Here is a 19775-nt window from a genome sequence, read left to right as displayed (position 1 = left end):
TCTTAAGCATTTCTTGTACCTTCTTATAAAATAGTTTACGTCAAATTATTAGGTTTCAATTTAGGTTTATTTAATACCAACCTTTGTAGAATAATCCACTCCCTATCTAAAATTCTTGCTATCTATTTATTGATACTTCATTATCTTTAGGGAGATCAACATTTATTTTTGAGATTTTATAGAATGTATAGAATGCTATAGAATATAAAATTGTAATAATTAACTATTATGCTATTTCATAATATAGTTCGATATATATACATGTGTATATATATCTCAATAAACAAATATCAAAAGAATTCAATCTATATTACAGACTAGCAATTTATTCTAAGAAAAGTATGACTCCAAAAATATTTTATTTTCATAACTATTGTGGAACTTTTAAAACAGATGTAATAAACAATAATTTTAGTTAAAAAAAAAGTAATAAGACTCCAGTGAATAATTCATATTTATTTAATTTATTTTTGCGGAATTTGATATCATACACTCAACAGCTGTTCTGCAAATTCAAATTAATTTTTTCTAAATCACGTGTACTCATATCTATAAATTAAAGATAATTTTAAGTTAAAATTTTTTATTTATATATAACTAATAATACTTGCTAAACATTAACAAATCCTCAACTTTGGACTTATTTACTTGTTATTAATCCCTATGCAATCATATTTCACAACAACATACAGACCCACTTTCAACTGAAAAAAAAAAAAAAAAAAGATTTAATACTCAGAGATTTTTTTTCTTAAAAGTTGAAATCCATTAAGCTTTGAACCATAATTCAAAAATGTTAAACCCCATAAAAACTAAAATATAAAATATCAAACAGTTTCTACTGAGTCACTTTCAAAACGATAAAAGAAAGATTTATTAGACAGGCATTTTTTAGCTGGAAATTCGAAACCACATCAGCAAATCGAAAGGAAATGGCACTGTTTGAGTATTCATTACGATTTGAATGATAAATAAACCACTTTCAGTTTTCTTCCCAACCATACTCCATGACTCAGTACATTTGTCAACTGAAACTACGTCTTGTTTTGGCTTCAAAATAAAATCATTAACATATTTTTGTTGACATTAAAGATACGTTTTCGCATTACGCATGCCTTTTGAGGTTTAAAAGTCACCTAAGGTGTCCAGAAAGTAATAAGCGAATAATATTATTTAATTTATTTTCTGAATTCCTCAAATATTTTAATTTTTTGCGCTATTAAAGAATATATTTTTGTTTGGTGTTCACTTTATATGTGAATACTATTAAATGTTTTATATGAATTCCAAATTCTGTATCTTAAAGATGACTGAGTACAGAAAACGTGATTATTTTTGCTGCCGGTAGCGGCATGCACAGTAGCAACTGCAATATTCATAAATTGCATCAATGCAGTTCTGTTCTGATTGCAGTACATGACTAGTATTTTAATTAGAATTTTGATAAGTTTAGGCAAGCGTGTGGTGGGTGCATTTGATGGCAGTTAAACGTATTGCAATGAACTATCTTACAGAGTCGGATTTTACTTGATTGAAGCTGAACGTCAGCAACATATGAGACCCAAAAACGTGATTGCAACATTATTTATTGTTGCTTCTGCTACTGTGCAGCTACTAAAAAGCGTGTTTAGCCTAAAAACAATTTAACTGAAAGGTCTTTAACAATGCACATAATTTTAAAAATTGCAAAATAATTGTCATTCAGTTCGCGAGTTCATTTGTGTGAGTCTTTATGCTTTGCTTTTTCAGCAGATTTCATATTGTATGCAATGAGATTTCATACAAAACCTCACCTTCAGTTAGGTTTGTGGCACCAGGGCAGCAAATATTGTACATCTTCACATATTTATGCCATTTATTATTTACATAAACAGAAGTAGTTTTTTATTTAACTAAGAAAACAACGTTTTTATCGACAACATATTCACTTTATATGTTTTGGTAACTTAATTTACAATTCAAGTAGCGCTCAGATAAGACAGCAACTGTTGCTGGCGTCTGTCTAAATTTGCATGGAAATCATTGTATCGTATTCCGTATAGAGAATATTTTGGGAAATTCCATTATTCTAGAAAAATTTCATTATATTCCGGTAATATTTTCGCATTTATTGCGCATATTAATATATTTTATACATAAAATAAAAGCTTAGCAATTAAAATAAAGATTTTCTCTGCCGATAATTTTTAATTACTGCAATTTGATATGCTAATAAAAATTACAATAAAAACCATTTCATAAATAATGATTACCCTTTGCGTTTCTCTATATAGAGTCTTCAATCACTCAGTTATCATCTGCTATTAAAATAAATTATAAATGTTTATATAAGAACTGTAGTTTAGAAAACTATAATTACAGAAGAAATTGTTCTAGATATTGGAATAGTGACGACACCCTCTTACAATTTCTCATCTTTATATTCTAGCTTTGCTAACATTCAATTTGCATTTATAAACTTGTATCTAGAAGTTTATGCTGGAAACGAGCTGAACTAATTCTCAACGAAGTGCAAATAGATTTGTACTAATTTGAGATTCAAGCCGTATTTAAATTTTTAATATTTTTTAGTACTGTATTATTTGCATAGTAAAACAAAAAAAAAAAAACTTGAATTCATTGCTAATTTCGTAGTCACGTTTGATATTTACTTTACACCACATTTCAATTTTCTTATAAATTAGAAAAAAACTTATAAAAATAATTGAAAAAATATTTCCACATTTATAGATACTTCACAGTGTATGCATATATTTGTGAAAAATACACAGAGCTGGAAAAAAATCACTCAGCTAATATAGAAGTGATTTACAAAGTAGATTTTTTCATCATGATAACTCGAAACCGAAACTTACGACATTGGTGCCATGTACCCACAAACTGGTTACTCTGTGCAGTAAAGCAGAAAATTTTACACTTCACAGTATTGCCACACAATCACAATTCATTGTTGTAGTTAAAACTGAAATTTATTTGTTTATGAATTTTTCAAATTGGAATTTTACTGTGGGTAGGAAAAATTATTTATAATTTTTTAATATCTCATTAAAGATATTTGAAAGCTTATTAATTGTGTAGGAAGTAAATATAATATTAATTTGTTCAATTTTTCTATGCACTCTTGTATATTCCTCACTATCTCAAAACGTTGAGCACCTAGAACAACAGATACCCTTTTTTAAAATTAATTTATATTATATTTTAATATATTTAATTAAATTGTATAATTACAATACTTTAGTTATACACAAACCATGGAGTCTTTAATGATATCATTTCAAGATGTAGCTAAGGAAGCTAAATTTCAGTAGTTAGGAGTATTATATTATTTTTTAGTATCAATTATAATAGTTAAATAATTGGATCAATAAATATTTAGGGAATATTTACAAACTACAATTTTCAAATCGCAAAATTTCTGTAATTACAACTATTTAATTATAGAAGTCTTTTTTAGAATAGCTAAATAATTAGAATAATAAATATATATTGAAATGGGTGACCCTAAGTACCACACATAAGCCTTTAAATATATTAGTTGAATAAATAACTAAAAAAGATACAGCAGCTAAATATCAGTAGTTATAAGCATTAAATTGTTTTGGTATTTATTAGAATAGCTAAATAATTAGATTAATAAATATTTGGAGTATAATAAATTGGGTTGTACTAAGTACCACATAAAAACCTCAGCTAAAGATATAGATAACTAATAAAGCTCCAGGGCTAAATAAAACGAGATTTTTTTTTAATTATTATACATTATATATATACATATATATTATATATGAGTATACATAATTACATATACATGATGTAATTTCAAAGCTTCAATTATTTCGGCTATGCTTTTGTTATATTAGATAATACTCTGCAAAATAGACTTACCATTAGTAAGTATCATTAGAATACAATGTCCCATAATCACTTAAGGTACCAGAATATTCACATGATTCTCTATAATTCTCCTCTCAAAATAAATTACCGACAACTAAGCTGCAGTACACCAAAAAGAAGTTATAAAACATTACAATGTTTAAATAATATAAAATTTATAATTTATAATAATTTATAATTTTTTCAGCACTTTTGGGAATATTTTAATGATTATAACTTAATTAATAAGCTTATGTAGATATAGGGTTTAACCCTTTTATGGTTACAAAAGTAAACATAAATTAAACGAAATTCTGATTAAGATTTTTTTCTTATACTCTTTGGAATCAATAAGTCGTTAGATATGAAATATGTACAAATATCATTTAAATGTCTTTCATATAGCTTCTTATAGTGAAATTGGGACCTTATAATATACAATAAAAGAAAGTATTATACTGGATCCTTTTGAGACTGTTTTCGATGACTTGCCGACAAATATTTGGTAATAGTTTAGCTATAACTTGATGGAAATTCAGTTATAAAGCGGTTAAAATTTGTCTACCTAAACCCAATCCTTTCCATAATCTCACAAAGAAAAGTATAGTGATGACAAGTGTAGTGATGAACAACACACATCACCAAAACGTAAAGTTACAATACCAGACTACCATATTTGAGCTTTTCTGCAGTTATTGAATTATAGATTATTTTATTAGTTTTACTCACTTTAAAGAACCAATTTATGTTTAGAACACAAAATTTTTAGAACATCATAATAACATTTCGTAATTTTTAATTTAAATATTTTTATACTTAAGATTTTTATTTATTTGTTTAAAAAAATAAAGTAAAACAATTTAAGCAGCTTAACTAAATTAACTCATTAATCATAACAGCTATTAATTTCTGAAAAACAAAAAAAATCCATTATCTTAAGCTCGTCTTATATTTATTATTAGTTTTGAATATCTTATTAACACTTTTTATATAATTTTAAACAAAAGTCAATATAAATTAAATGATGTTATGTGTTATTTTTCCATTGTGTTTTTCTGTTTTTTTTTTTTTTTGGTTTTATTTATATCGACAACCAAAATCAACACCATTACAAAAATCCAAAAAACAAAATGAATGTATCGTATTTACTGCATCCATACAACATCAAAACCATTTTGAAATCCAACCCAACCCAATCCAAACAACAACGGTGAAAAAAATTAAATGAATTGGAATGAATTATTTGTTTAAAATATTTGCAGCTGGGATTTTTTAACTTTAATCATCAGGTTTGTCACTTAAGTCTTTTGTTTGTAACACATTTGAAATGCACTGTAGTCAACATAGTCACTGTAATCACTGTAGTCACTGTACTCACTAAAACTGTTGCACCGCTATTGTCACATGAGTTGTGTGCTACTTTCTACAAAATTTTTGTATTATTTTCGAATTTACGAAGATTTCAACACTTTGCACCTTTTCACCATCACAGATTACCAACCAACATCTACACCAGCACAAAATTGCATATAACACGTCTGCATAAATTTCGCAAAGCCTTCACTTACATATTTTGCGCTTATAGCTTATAGCTTTTAAACAAGTCACATTTTATTTCATACACATCTGAGTATCTTTTATTATCTCTCGTTTATTTATTTTATATTTTATTTATTATTTTACGATGACAATTGTATGTTAAATAAAGTTGAGGGCATATTCATCGCATGAGCTCAACAAACAAACCAAACACGCACCTTCGTCGTTGCATCTTCAAAACAATTCCGTGTAGTTTTCACACATCTCCAAAGACTGCGAATTTCAAAGGAGTGTCAAGTCGCGCCGCCGCAAACTCAGTGCCAATTGTGTTAAATTTCGCATTTGCGAGTAAATGAAGTTTGTTTGCTTTCATAATAACATTCTAAACATTTGGCAAATAAATGTACAATTTCGTACGGATTTTGGATTTTTCAATAATTTGTCAGTTACTTTTTGGATTGCATAACAAACGCGTTATTATGCTTTATGGAACCCAAGATTTGACGTGGTTTTTGTAAGTGCCTTTGCCTTTCTTGAAGTGTTGACTTTAAATTTCGCACTGCTGCCAAAAAAGCTTACGAAATTTGCAATATTACGTTTGTTAATTGAAAAATAGCTTTGTTGATATTATATTATTTTTTTTCCATAATAATTTTCAATATGAAATTGATTTGGCGCAATTACACAACACAACACAACACAAATTCAAATTCAAATTCTACAATCGAACAACAATAAAAGAATACGTTGAGGTAATTGCCAATTTATACTGCCTCCAATAAAATTAACAGCATTTCAACAATTAACAATTAAATTTTATGTATGCTTTCAATAAATTCCTTAGACAACATGAATAAATGTGCATATAATATATTTATGACTTTTATATATATAACTTATCTGAACTACCGTTGAATTGAACAATTCAATTTAGCATCTCAGTATTTATTTTGTGCAAATATGCATGTGATTAAATTGCTTCCTGGCTAACACATCTTTCAATAAATCATTAAACTAAAATTTTATTTACATATTTTTATACACTTTTCATTTACAAAATTTTTATAAAAATAAACAATCTAACAATCTAAAGATTATTAAAGATATATCAAATAAAATATATTACTATTGATGTATGTATCACTATACAATGCAATTAAAATATTGGCAAAAAAATATTTAATTCAAATATAATAAATAATTATATCTAAAATAAATGAAAAAAAAAATTTTAAATACAAAGACTTTTTACGTCAAGGGTAGTATTGAATTAATTTCGCGCGAAAAATTGGCATTAAACTTTATAATTTTTTCTTTCAAAGTTGTAAAAAAAACAGCATTAAGTCTGGTTGAAATAAAATGGCATCACTTTTAAAACAAATAAATAAATAAAAATTCTGAAATACAAATACTTTTTACGTAAAGTCTAGTATTAACATCAATTTCGCGCGAAAAATTGACATAAAATTCCATATAAAAAAGTACTACAAAAATTTAGTCATTAAACGTAATCTTTACTTTCAGAGTTATAAAAAAACAGCATTAAGTCTGGTTGAGACAAATTGGCATCACTTTTAAATTATATTAAATGCTTATTTTTGACATATTGATTTTGTTGAGTACAATATGTTATACAAAATTTGTAAAGACTAAAAAATAATTAATTAAAATAAAAGAAAGCAAAATGAATATTAAGAGGGCAATGGTTAGCATATTTATTTTATATATTTAAATTAATTTATTTATTAATGTATTTGTATTTATTAGTAAATGATTTTATCATTTATATGATAAACGTTTTCGCTGGCGCACCAGGACTTCTGCTATCTTGTGTATTCCATGCCAACCCATATACTAGATACTAGAAGTTCTCTCACTCAATATCTTTCTACTAACCAGAAAAGTCAAAAAAATATAAATGACAATTTAATACCTTTCAAGCCGACAACTTACATTATTAGACAGACATTATTATAATATTCTTCATTGAAGAGTTCTTAAAATCAGATAAGAGTATAAGCTACTATCTCAGCTACTATCTCGGACAATCACCAAAAATATGACTAGAAAAACCTATTCCCTTCGAGGCAGAGATGATTTGATTCTGTCATATGCGATAAACCAATCCTGTCAAGATGGTAATTTAGGCCAAGATGTGTCCTAAATTCCCTGCAACTCCTTTTCTATATTATTAAGAAGAGTCATACTTGTAATGAAGACCAGTTCCTTAAACTTCCTTAAACAACGGAATTTAGTTTTCTTCTAAATTTCAATTTGATTCTTAGTTTTTGAACGATTAATTTTAAAATAAAGCTTTGGTTCACAAAATTGTATGACTAATTCGGTTCTTGCAATACGTCCGTTTATTCATTATCATAGATTCCAGCTTGAACAGGCTACCATATAATAAATACAGATATTGCAAAAGCTATTTAACTGCAATGTTTTTCATAAAGGATGGAAAAAGAAAGAAACTATTAGTAGAAGTTACCATATATATGTGTATTTACTTTATTAACTCTTCATATTTAAATTTAAAAAAAAATAACCTTTATAATATTGATTATAAAAGGTTTCTCTTCATTAAATATTCAGACAGGAGTCATCAATCTTAAAATGTACATTTCGTTTCGAATACTAAAATTTTAACCTAAATTTTAAAGAAATTAAAGGAAAGTCTCTACCAAACGGAAGTCATAAGTCTGTAGCATTTAAGTTTATATATTTTCAATCCATCATTACTACTACCATAAACTCAATTAACAGTATCTATGAGAATTTTGTGTAAGAACAAAATTGATTAATGCACATCCGCATTTGATGTGGTATTGGCATAGAAGCACACATGACGTACATTGTGCTAACAATCACAACAAGTTAGCCAACTTCTTTAGAATGCCAAGCGTCACTAATCAGCGAAACCAACCTGTCACTGGAAACACTATAGTTTTTTATATGCATTTCGTTGCATTTTTATTTAATGCAAATTAGTTGAGAGCTTGAGCTACCTGAAGCATTACAAGCTGAAGCAGGAAATCACTTGTTGGCATTTACCAATCAATGTTGTGGTCACCGTGACAGCAACCATAAATCCTAAAGCAATTATTATCTTAACAGCAAAATACTTAAAGAATTTTAAATTAACTGCAATTAGTAAAGCACATCAGTTCTCTAAAAATATAAAATCTCTTTTTTTTTTCAAAACAAATTTTACAGAACTTAACTTTAGGAATGTTAAAATGGTAGTAAATATTTTCTTTAAATAAATATATAAAAATATATATATGTAAAAAAATAAGTCAGTAAACCTTAAACATATATAATGAAATAAGATAAATAATAAAAATCTATATATCAAAAAATATATGCAACATTATTTGCCTCTACAAATAGAATAGTATTGAAATTTAACAATTAAATATAAAAATATAATTAATTAATTCAATTATTCTACAGCTAGTTTATGATTTCGTTCTAATATAAATACAGCAAGTGAATTTTTTAATAAAACTTTCAAGTACGGCTTTGGGTCAGTTGGCAGGACACGAGTTCGATTCCTGGTACTTGCAGTCTCAAAAAATTATTTACGAATTATAATTATTGACAAATAATTAAATACAAGAACTATTTCCTAGACCATTGATGATGGGTATTTGGCAATATTCTAAACAGCTGTATGATCAGGCAAAAATTCAATTAATTAAAATAATATAAAATAAAATTTTGTTGTTGTAGTTTCACTATTGTTCGAAAAATCCTCATTATAAAAAAATAAAATACAAAATAAAAATAAAAATACAAGTAAAAATAAATAATAATAAAATATATGCAAATCACAACCAAAAACAAAAATATTTTGAAAAACAAAAATATTTGTTGCTTTCTAAAATTTCACCTTAAACTTAACTTGAACTTGAGATACGAACGGCGAATTTCTTTTGATAACGTTTTCGAAATTTTAAAACAATTTCGTTGTCTCAGCATTAAGTAACAAAAAAAAATATAATATATAAACTTAAGCTGGCAAGTAGAAACTATCCACAAAATTGATGAGTTCAAAATAAAAATAATTATTAAATACGAAATTGTCTCACTGCACTTCGTTGCTTGTAGAGTGCACTTTGCTGCTTTGTTGCTTTGTTGCAACAATTAATGTGGCGGACAGACACTCTGCCATGGTGACACCATTTCAGTTAGCATTATTAGTTTTTTTTATTATTGCACATAAATTAACATTAACAATTTGCATTAACGATTCGCCAGTTTTTTATTGCATCTTTGAAATCATTTTTCGCAGTCATGATCTTGTCATTTTTACGGCAGCGCATTGACTTCACTCGAGCGTTAAGGTTGATTAGTTTATGAGTCTCAGTTTACATTATTTGTACTGCTTCTCTCGCTATTGCTTTTTAGTGACTTTGAATTTCAATCTTTACATTAAAATACGAAATCTTAATTTTTATTTAACTACAAAATATTAACAAAAACCTAACACATTTTGTAGCTGCATTATGACTTTTCTCGGCTTTAATTTCTATTGTCATGTTTTGCAAGGTTAAAACGTGGTATTCGATTGCTTTTTAAAGGTTACACTTAAATTACACTTCAAGTAAAATTTGTGTAGTTACATCTTTTTAGTTATTGCATATGCTTGTAGTTTAAAAAAAAATTAACTTTTTTCTATATGTGAATAACTTTTTATCTAAATTTTTTTTATATATAATTTTTACAGGCCTACAAGCGTCAATCGAATTCAGTGAAAATCGCCAAAATCACTGCTTTTACGATTATTGTATCGTCCTTTGTATTGGGCTTCTTCATTTTGGCTTCCTCGTATCTGCAAGCCAAAGCATCATGCGATCAAGTACAGGCATTAGATTCTGTATTGGAAAAGGAGCTCATGTTAGAAACTTTGCAGCAAGTCAATAAGGTAAGTTTTTATTTAACTGTTATTTCTAGTTAATAATTAATAATTATTTCTTTATTGTTATTATTATTTATTTAATAATTTTTTATTGAAACTAATCAACTAGACATCAAAAATTATATAGAATAATGTCGAATTATGTATGAAGGATATTAAAATATATTTTATAAATTTATTTTTTTAGTTCCTATATTAAATAATATTAAAAAAACATTAAACAATTTTATTGAGCTGCTCTGTAAGAATATCAGTGTTGGGGTAGGTTTATTGCCGGGTCATAGCGTTTTAGGAGCTAAGATAGATTATTGAGTGAACTTTTAATTAATAATATATTATTATAATATATTTAATTAAATTATAATTTAGTTCCTATGTTAAAAAATATTAAAAAAATCGAACAATTTCTTTGAGCTGCTCCGTAAGAATATCAGTGTTGGGGTATACGTTTATTGCCGGATCATAGCGTTTTGGATGCTAAAATAGAATATTGAATTAATTAATAATTCCTGTCACAATTGTGGAAAAGACAAAAAAGTGTCGTATATCTGCGCAATGGTGATTAATCATGCAAACGATTTACTATTTACAATGAAAACCTCCCTTTAAATCGCCTTTTAACCTTTGCTGGGAGCTCAACGTGATTTTGGATCCCCTGAGTTTTATTCGGTCCATTATATATCTAAGTGGATTCTTAAAATCATTGGTATAATCTGATTTATAATATAAAAATAAGAATTTAACAACTACTGTCTATTTAATTTGATAGAATTATTTGGTAACCCATATACTCACCTATTAGACTGTATCAGTTAAAACATTCATAGGCCTATTATTCAGGGATAGTATAATTTATAATTAAATTTAAAAATTAAATTAAGTATTTATAATTAAATTATTATTTTATGGTATGACATTATAGCAAGATTTTAACATGGTAAAACTATTTGGTATCTAATATATTTAATTATATGACAGATGCGATTGAAAATATCTAGCAGCAACCAATTATTAAGTTAGAGATATAATAATGTAGTTTATAAAATTATTATTGAATTATTATATGATAATATCGATTTTTTATATATACTGTATTATGATCCAATTACTGGATGTTCTACAAACACAGCATAAATATTAAGTATTTGAAAAGATCTTATATGAGCTAATATGCATCCAAATCAGATTAGTAGACTATATTATCTTTATTATTAAAAATTTAATAGATAAATTTCATAGGTCACAGTGTACAATATTTGCTCTTAATAATAACTGCTTTTTTATTTTTAATTCAATCCAATCCTTAAAATTATGTTCTAGTACTGTGCTATGAGGTACAAAATTTCGATGATATATTAGTAATAATTTTTATAGTAAATTTTTTTTAAAAATATGGAGCTAATTTCGATTAAATATCAGGAATAATTTTTATATTGAATATTTATAAAAATATACAGCTAAAATATTTAAAGAGAGATATAAAAAAAAATTTGAATATTTATATCTTATTAATTATTAGTACTATTTATTTATATGCCTGTAATTTTATTTAAATATTAATATCTGTTATAGAAACTATACAAATAAATAATGTAAACTTTTAAAATTTCATAATGATAAAAAATCAATATTTATTCAACCATATAATTATGTTTTGCTATTTTTCAAAATTTAAATCTAAAAAAAATATTTTTTGTGATTTTAGACTAACAACTTGAAATAAATTCTAAAAAAAAAACAGCATTCATAAGTCCATACTATAATTAGTATGAGTATAATAGCAAATGGCCCAGAAAGAATTTTTATATTATACATGCTATGTATATAATAATGTATATAATAAGTACCTGCAATAACAAAATTTATTTTGAAATAATAGCTCAGAAACTAAAATTTTCATTTACAAAAAAAATGACTGAAAATTAAAAATAATTACAGGAAATTGTCCACATGTGCGTTGAACATGAAATATAATTTTAAAAAAAAATTATTTATTAAAAAATCTGTAATAGTTACGTTGAAATATCAAAGTTCAAAAAGTTTTATTTTTTGATGGAATTTTTTTAGTGCATGTGTGTCTGATACTTGTAATTAATTGACATTAACAATTATATAAAAATGTGTGTTAATCTTTTATATTAATCTTTTATATTAATCTTTTATATGTATTAACGTTTTTGCTTAATTAAAGTTCAACATTTAATTAGAACAAAAAGTTCTAGATAAAGACTATTTGACTAAAAACTTAAATAACGTTTTCTACTAAATTCATTTTTAAACAAAAATGAATATAAATTGAATATATATAAAAAAAAATTAAATTATTATAAAAATCTTTTATGAATTTTTGAATTATTACTAATCAAAAATATTATTTAAAAAAACATAATGAAAAACTTTTACTGCTGACAATTTTTACAACTATATGGCATTTTTCCATTAGTGCTATTGTATAAAAATATATAAATTTAAAATATTTATAAACTATTTTTTCTATAATATTATTTTAAAAACTATTAAGCTCTTGCATTAACTTTTAACTCAATTAACTTTACTTTTGTTTTTATTATTTACTATTTATAAATTATTATACATATAATGTATTCGTTATTTAAATGCATTTGCTCTTATAAAAATTGTTTTTTTTGTATATTTGCATAATTATATATTTATTTATTTCTAAAACCTTTAAATAATAAACAAATTATTAACAGCTAGTGAACTCAAAACAATAGTCTCTATATATAATGTATTTCATAAAAATAACTACAACATTGTACGGGAGAGGTATGGGAGACATCACTAAGAGAGTTATTTAAACCAATTTAAATATATTATGTCTCTTAAAGTTTAAAGAAACAAATTTTTATACTTACCTTAAAATAAACACTATTATTATTATGATTATTATTGATGAAGTGGGAAGTGCAATACACCTCGACTCAGATTGTCAATTGTACTAACCCCTGCTATTTCAATTGTTCATCAGGTCGTTAATGAACTACATAGTCTTTATAATCTTCAATCTAATCTATGATTTATTTATAAAACTACAGGTCATTGTATGTATTGCAGTAAGCTTAACCTTAAGGTGCCGCTTGCAGCTGCTTAAGTAATTGAATTAATAATTAATTATAGTCATATATACTAATTATTAACGAAAATTAAAACATTTTTATTAACATATAACTATATAATTTAGTTTATAATCGTTTTATATTTTAAGCTCAAGTATTTCAAATACAAGGCGTGTTCCCAAGCCGGTTAAAAAACCAAAATTCAAATAAAATGGCAAATTAATTTAGTACCAACTTAAAATTTTATTAAATCAATAATGAATATATCTAATTGATTTAATCTTCAATATAGTTATGAGTAATGTAATTAATACTCGTATTTTAAAATTTTAATGCATTTTTATATGCAAGTGTTACATACTTTTACAATTGTAGAAAATTGTAAGTATACCTGGTTACACGGTGCATTGCATGCATAATAATTAAATTTTTTGAAATACCATACTAAATATAATAGCAATAATTGTTTATTATTTCGTTATTTTTATTACTTCGTTAATAAAAAAAAATTGATTTGCATATGCTTTCAAAAACTATTTGTTATTTATTTTAATTTCCACTTTGCAAATCACATTAGGTGTTCCCAAACCTTATCTTACCATTTCATGTGAATTTCCTAGCTTACCTATAATTTATGAATTTTATTATATTTATTAATAATTTTTTATATGGATCGTTCAATATTTTTAATAACTATTAATAAAACTGACTCATAGAGTCATATGAATACTTAAAAATTAAATATTCTTAATAATTAAGACGCAAAAACGAACCATGGTATTGGATATATATATATATATATATGTCTTGCATACATTATAATTAATTAGCTAAATCTAAGGTAACAGGAAACTCAGAAAAAGTCTTTTGAATAATTAATTGATTTGGATTAAATTTGTAAGTAGTGTATGTAATATATATATATGTTTAAATGTATATGTAATGAAATGCTATTTAATTTATAGTTGATAGGATTATTGAATTCATTTGATCATTGAATGAATAAGTTCGAATATATTCAATTATAAGAAAATAATTAATTCTAAAGCAATTGGATGTAAATACTTATAAGTAAATTGCTGCTCTATATCGATAGCAGATGTAAGGTGTCAGCACTTTTATGGCTGAACGATTGCATCATTACAAAATATATTATTTATTTGATTTATGATATAGATTTTTAGATCGCAATAGCTTTTTGATGTACTTCTTTGTATGATTTTTGAATATTGGAATGAAATAAAATTATTTTGTATAATATATAAATAAAATATATATTGTATTATTTAAAAATTAATTTTTATTGTATACATTATTTTAATTATAACATGAAGCATAACATGATCTTCGTACATGAGTAGCGCCGGGATATTAACTGGTCGCTCCTCTTAAGTTACGTACAGAATTTTAGTTAATAAATGTGTAACAATTAAGATAATTACTGAAAATGATAACTTATAAGTAAAAAAATATTAAGTTTATAGTTAAATGAGTAATTATAGTAATTAGAAGCAATTTTCTATACTAAAATTTTAATGAGTTTTCTTTAAATAGTAAATGTAAGAAGCTGAGATGCATTTGTGTTATTCTTTTTAATTAAACATTCTGTATTTTATTTCGAACATACTATAAATAATAAAATATAATGCATATAATACAGTTTAATAGAAAATGTTTATAGAAAATGTTTTTATGAAATGTTTCTAGAAAGTGTTTATAGAAAATTTTCATAGAAAATGTTTAGCTAGTCCAACTGCAATTGCTTGCCTTAAACGGGGCGTCAATTTGACAGAAAGCACTTAAAATATATCAGACTTTTATTGTTAGCAAGTAATTTCAAATTTTGCGACAGTTGGTATTACTATTGTGCACATTATAGAAAATAAAAATCAATAAAATAATATATTATAAGAAAATAAAAACTTAAAATATTGTTTTATAGCTTATTCAATTGCTATTAATCATAAACTATTAAAATGCACTAACCATAAATGCCTCAAAGCAGTTTTAAATGAAAGTGAACTTGAAATAAGCAAGAAAGTTAGTATACAAAAAAATATAATATATTATGACTATAAAATTAAATAATATTTTATTATTTTGTAAAGTTTCTCATATTAGAAAAAGTCCAAAATTTCATTGTATAAAACCAAATGCAATCAAGGGAAATTCCGCTCATTAAAGTCCAAATGTCAGACTATAAAATGCATAAGCAACATGCAACATGCAATCTAAACTGATGCGGTGCATTAACATCTTTGCTACAGTTGCTCTACTGTCACTTCAGCAGCAACAACTATCAACGTTTTTCATAAAAAATGGTTGGTTTTGTATTGCAGTAACTAAAGTGAAAGCATTGCAACTTTGCAATGCTTCATTAGATGCAACGCAATCTACAGAAATCCAAAAAAAAATAACAAAATAAAATTTTGCAATATTAACAAAGGCTATGCAACACTATTTTAAAATAGCAAAAAAAAAAATTATATCCAAAAAAAAAATATTAAAATGTATAAACAACAAATTGCAAACATAACAGATATTCATTTAGTGTTGTTGTTGGTGATGTTGTTGCTGATATTGTGCTTATTAAAACAACAATAAAAATTTTTATATAGAAATGCCAAAGAGCAGTGCCTTCAACGAACCGCAACGCACTGAACTGAACTGTAAAGAAATAAAAATAAAAAATGAAATGTAAGATATAAAATATAAAATGTGAAACGTAAAACGTATAAATGTACAAATGTATGTAAAAATTGCAATTTGTGCTTTTGACATGTTATTGTTATTGTTGTTGTTGTTGCTGCTGCTGCTGTGCACACCGGTGCATGGTACCGCTTTTGTGAAAAAAATACATAAATCTATATAAAACGTACACTGTGATACTAAAAGTAAATAAAAAAAATTTTATGAACAATTTTTAACAAATAGCAACAAATAAATAAATGAACATAAAGCCAAAGTTGCTTTAGCAGCAAATACAACAACAGCGCTAACTACACTAGGCATTGGCAACATAGCTACTACGCTGGCTGGTGGCGGCATAGCTCATGTGTATTGCAGTCGTAAATTTCTCATGCATAGTCAATTGTTGCAAAGGCAAGTTGCTTGTTTAAGTCTTTCGATTTGAAATTATTCGATGGAAAATCTTTAATACATTTTTATAATGTTTAACATAAAACATTAAATATAGAGGAAGCTATATAATTAAAAATAATAAAAATAATTTTAATTACAACTATTAGACTTTAATGGTATAAAATAAAAAGAAATAAATTTGTATTGATATGTATTGTAAATGTTTATAAATAATAAGAAAATCTGTAATACTGGTATTTGAAATTTACTAAAATTTCTTTAATTAAATTATATATCTTTCAAAATAAATTTAATTTTAAAATGTAAAAATATCAACAAGAAGAGTTTAGCCTAAGAAACAGAACTGCCTGACCTACAATATATCATTGGTAATAAAAATTTTAATATAAAAATAATAAATATAACAAAGTAATCAAATATTGTTTTAAGTTATTAGAAGTAAACAATATATATTATGTTATAGCTAATTGATCAATGTTAAACAATAATTTACTTTTTAAATTTTTTTAAAAATTTTTTGTTATTACCAATATTTTGACTATAGTCTTTAGACATCTTATACATAAATAATACATAAATAATTGTATATATAATAATATTACAAACATTTGGTAATCAGATTACGGTAGTTCGGTACTTTAACTTTGTGTTTAAAGATGGCATCAAAAATTATGCCATAAAGTATAGTTTTCCGTCGCATCATTATAGTCTGACATCAGAAATTATCCCATAAAGTGCACTCTTCCCCCGCAGGTTATTACAGTTCTCAGTGTAGAAGAATAATAACTAGGCTATCAAAATTTGATTTTTGACTTTGTGCAGAACAAGAGCATGATCTTTATTAGTTTGTAGTATAATTGTAATTTAATCTCGAATTTCATTATTATATATAATAGATAGAATATTTATAGTTTATATACAAACTATATAATAGTTTTTATACCTATATATTAAGAATAACAGAAAAACTAACAATATTTGAAGTAAAATTTGCTGAAATTCTAAATAGTCAAGGTACATGCAAAGCAAAATTTAACTTAAATACTATATTTCAAGAATTATTCTATATTATTCTGTTAATTCAGAAAAAGTCAAACTTAATAGTCTTAGAAGTCAGTAAGTTTAGCTACACTGTGTGCCGATTTGTAGAGAATTAAAATTTCTGTTCCATTTTTTTTTCGTAATTAAATAGTCCACTAATTAAAATAACTAGAAAGTTCTTATTATCATTATCCATATCTGATTCAGTGTCTAATGACATTTTATATAACGTATATATAAATATACGTTCTTTTATATAAAGAACCTTTCATTATTTGGAACTCATAATCAGATCAACCTGCTTTTTCACAGGAAGGAAACCTCTTTCATTTATGGGTCTAATTTATATTCACCACATGTTATTGGGTAAAAGATACAAGATAAAAATTAATAATAATAATTGCAAGACAATAATATAATGAAACTCTATAATGAAAATTTTTATATATTATTTTTCAAAAATGACTACTTAATATAACTTATTATAAAAGGAGTCATCTACCCTTAATAAGTTATTATAAATATCAAAAATCAAAGGATATCAATATAATGATTTTTTAATATTTTTTGTATATCATTTATCAATAGTTTATAAGATGAGATATATCTTCACATAATATCTACAAATAATTTTTTTTTATTTAATTTATATTATCAAAGATATATGAACTTTATATACATTTATAGCGCACATCTACTTGCCTCCATTGCCGCTCTAAATTTAAAGTTTAAGCTTTTAAAAAAATTAGTTTTCTTTACATAATTTTTAAGCCAATTTTGTAGCAATTGAGTTTATGGATTGTACCCGGTTTATACGTAAGACAGTAGTTGTATTTCGATATACATATAAGTATAAATGAGTACATTCATGAATTCATAAAAACTATTAGAATTATGTAATTTTTAAAAATATTTATGTGCTAACGAAATTGTCTATAATTATGAAAGAATATATTTCTTGAAATATCCATAAATATATTTATAAATATGTATTAGCATTTATAATATATACAATGTGTATATATAAAAATAAAAACAATAATTAAAACTTTGTGTAGAAATCAAAAGAATAGCAATATTTATGAATGTATTTTGAATAACTTAAAAACCTAAACTTTTTATTTTTATTTTAATTAATTTTTTAAATAAATATTTTTGCAAACTTTGTACGCTTTTTGCATTTTAAAATATTTTGTAATTATTTCGCTCTTTCGTGTGCTTAAAATTTATTGTTAGTTTCGAAGGAATTGATTGTGTCAGCGACAAAAAAGCGGCAACGTCTACTGATGCTATAAAGATAGCTTCAGTATATCCACAAAAACTGTTTTTATTTACAAACAATTGTAATATGAATGAAAAATTATTCTAAATGCGATTTTTATTTTGCAACTAAAAAAACAAAAACTTTAACTGTTGACGTCAATTCGAACTCTAATGGAAGTTTTTGAGTATCTTTTACGCATTTTAATTTTAAATGATTTGACATGTGATTGTTAAGATATTATAGAATTAAATATACTTGTTGACTTTAAAGTAGTTACTTAAAAAACACTATATAAACAGTTTACTGATAATATATTAATGTAATTATTTTTAAAATATGTCTTTGTGGCAATATGTTTTAAGTACCACGACTCGGAGGTGTATACGTGTGCAATGGATGTCAATCAGTTCAACCTAACTAATCCTTAATGAATTTTTTGCTAAACTCATTAAGTTAAATTGATTCACACAAAGATGCATATATATATCACCGTATTCTTAACGATATCAGATATTAGCTGATAGAGTAGTTGCACTGCGTATCTAGCTTGTGTGATATTTTCTTAGTTGTTAGTAGAATGTTTTCAAGATTTCAAGATTCTAGACATTTGTATGTACTATATCTTAATGGAACAGCATCCCGGCTTTTATTTTAATATAAAGCAATGGAAAAGATATGTTCATATTCCAAAAAATAGTAAATAATATTGAAGTTAATGTGTTTTCATGTTATTTTTTTTATATACATTTTATTATAAGAAATAACCTGTTGCTTACATGCTGAGATTCTAAATACAGTCGATTCCAGATAGAACGAATTATATATTATTAATTATGTATCAAAATTCCGTATTTGGACAGTAAATTTTTGATGTTTGCTATTTAAAAAGTTATATAAATTTTTTTAAATCATTTTTTTAAATAAAAAATAATTCTTAAGTTTGATGTTTTTT

General features: G+C 24.9%; 1 protein-coding gene across 1 annotated transcript in view; it reads left to right on the top strand.

Annotated features, from left to right (window-relative positions):
• LOC119673358 (RNA polymerase II degradation factor 1) overlaps nt 1-19775 on the top strand; it is a 35171-nt gene that overhangs the window by 3069 nt on the left and 12327 nt on the right. Inside the window, exons 2-3 of the mRNA XM_038084655.1 lie at nt 5139-5165; nt 10148-10345. Of these exons, the coding sequence (XP_037940583.1) occupies nt 5139-5165; nt 10148-10345 (225 nt within the window). The remainder of the gene's footprint in view (nt 1-5138; nt 5166-10147; nt 10346-19775) is intronic.

Source organism: Teleopsis dalmanni, chromosome 1 (assembly GCF_002237135.1).
Source record: "Teleopsis dalmanni isolate 2A chromosome 1, ASM223713v2, whole genome shotgun sequence".
NCBI lineage: Eukaryota > Metazoa > Arthropoda > Insecta > Diptera > Diopsidae > Teleopsis > Teleopsis dalmanni.
The sequence above is the reverse complement of the archived record's forward strand: the minus strand, read 5'-3'. Positions and strand labels throughout refer to the sequence as shown.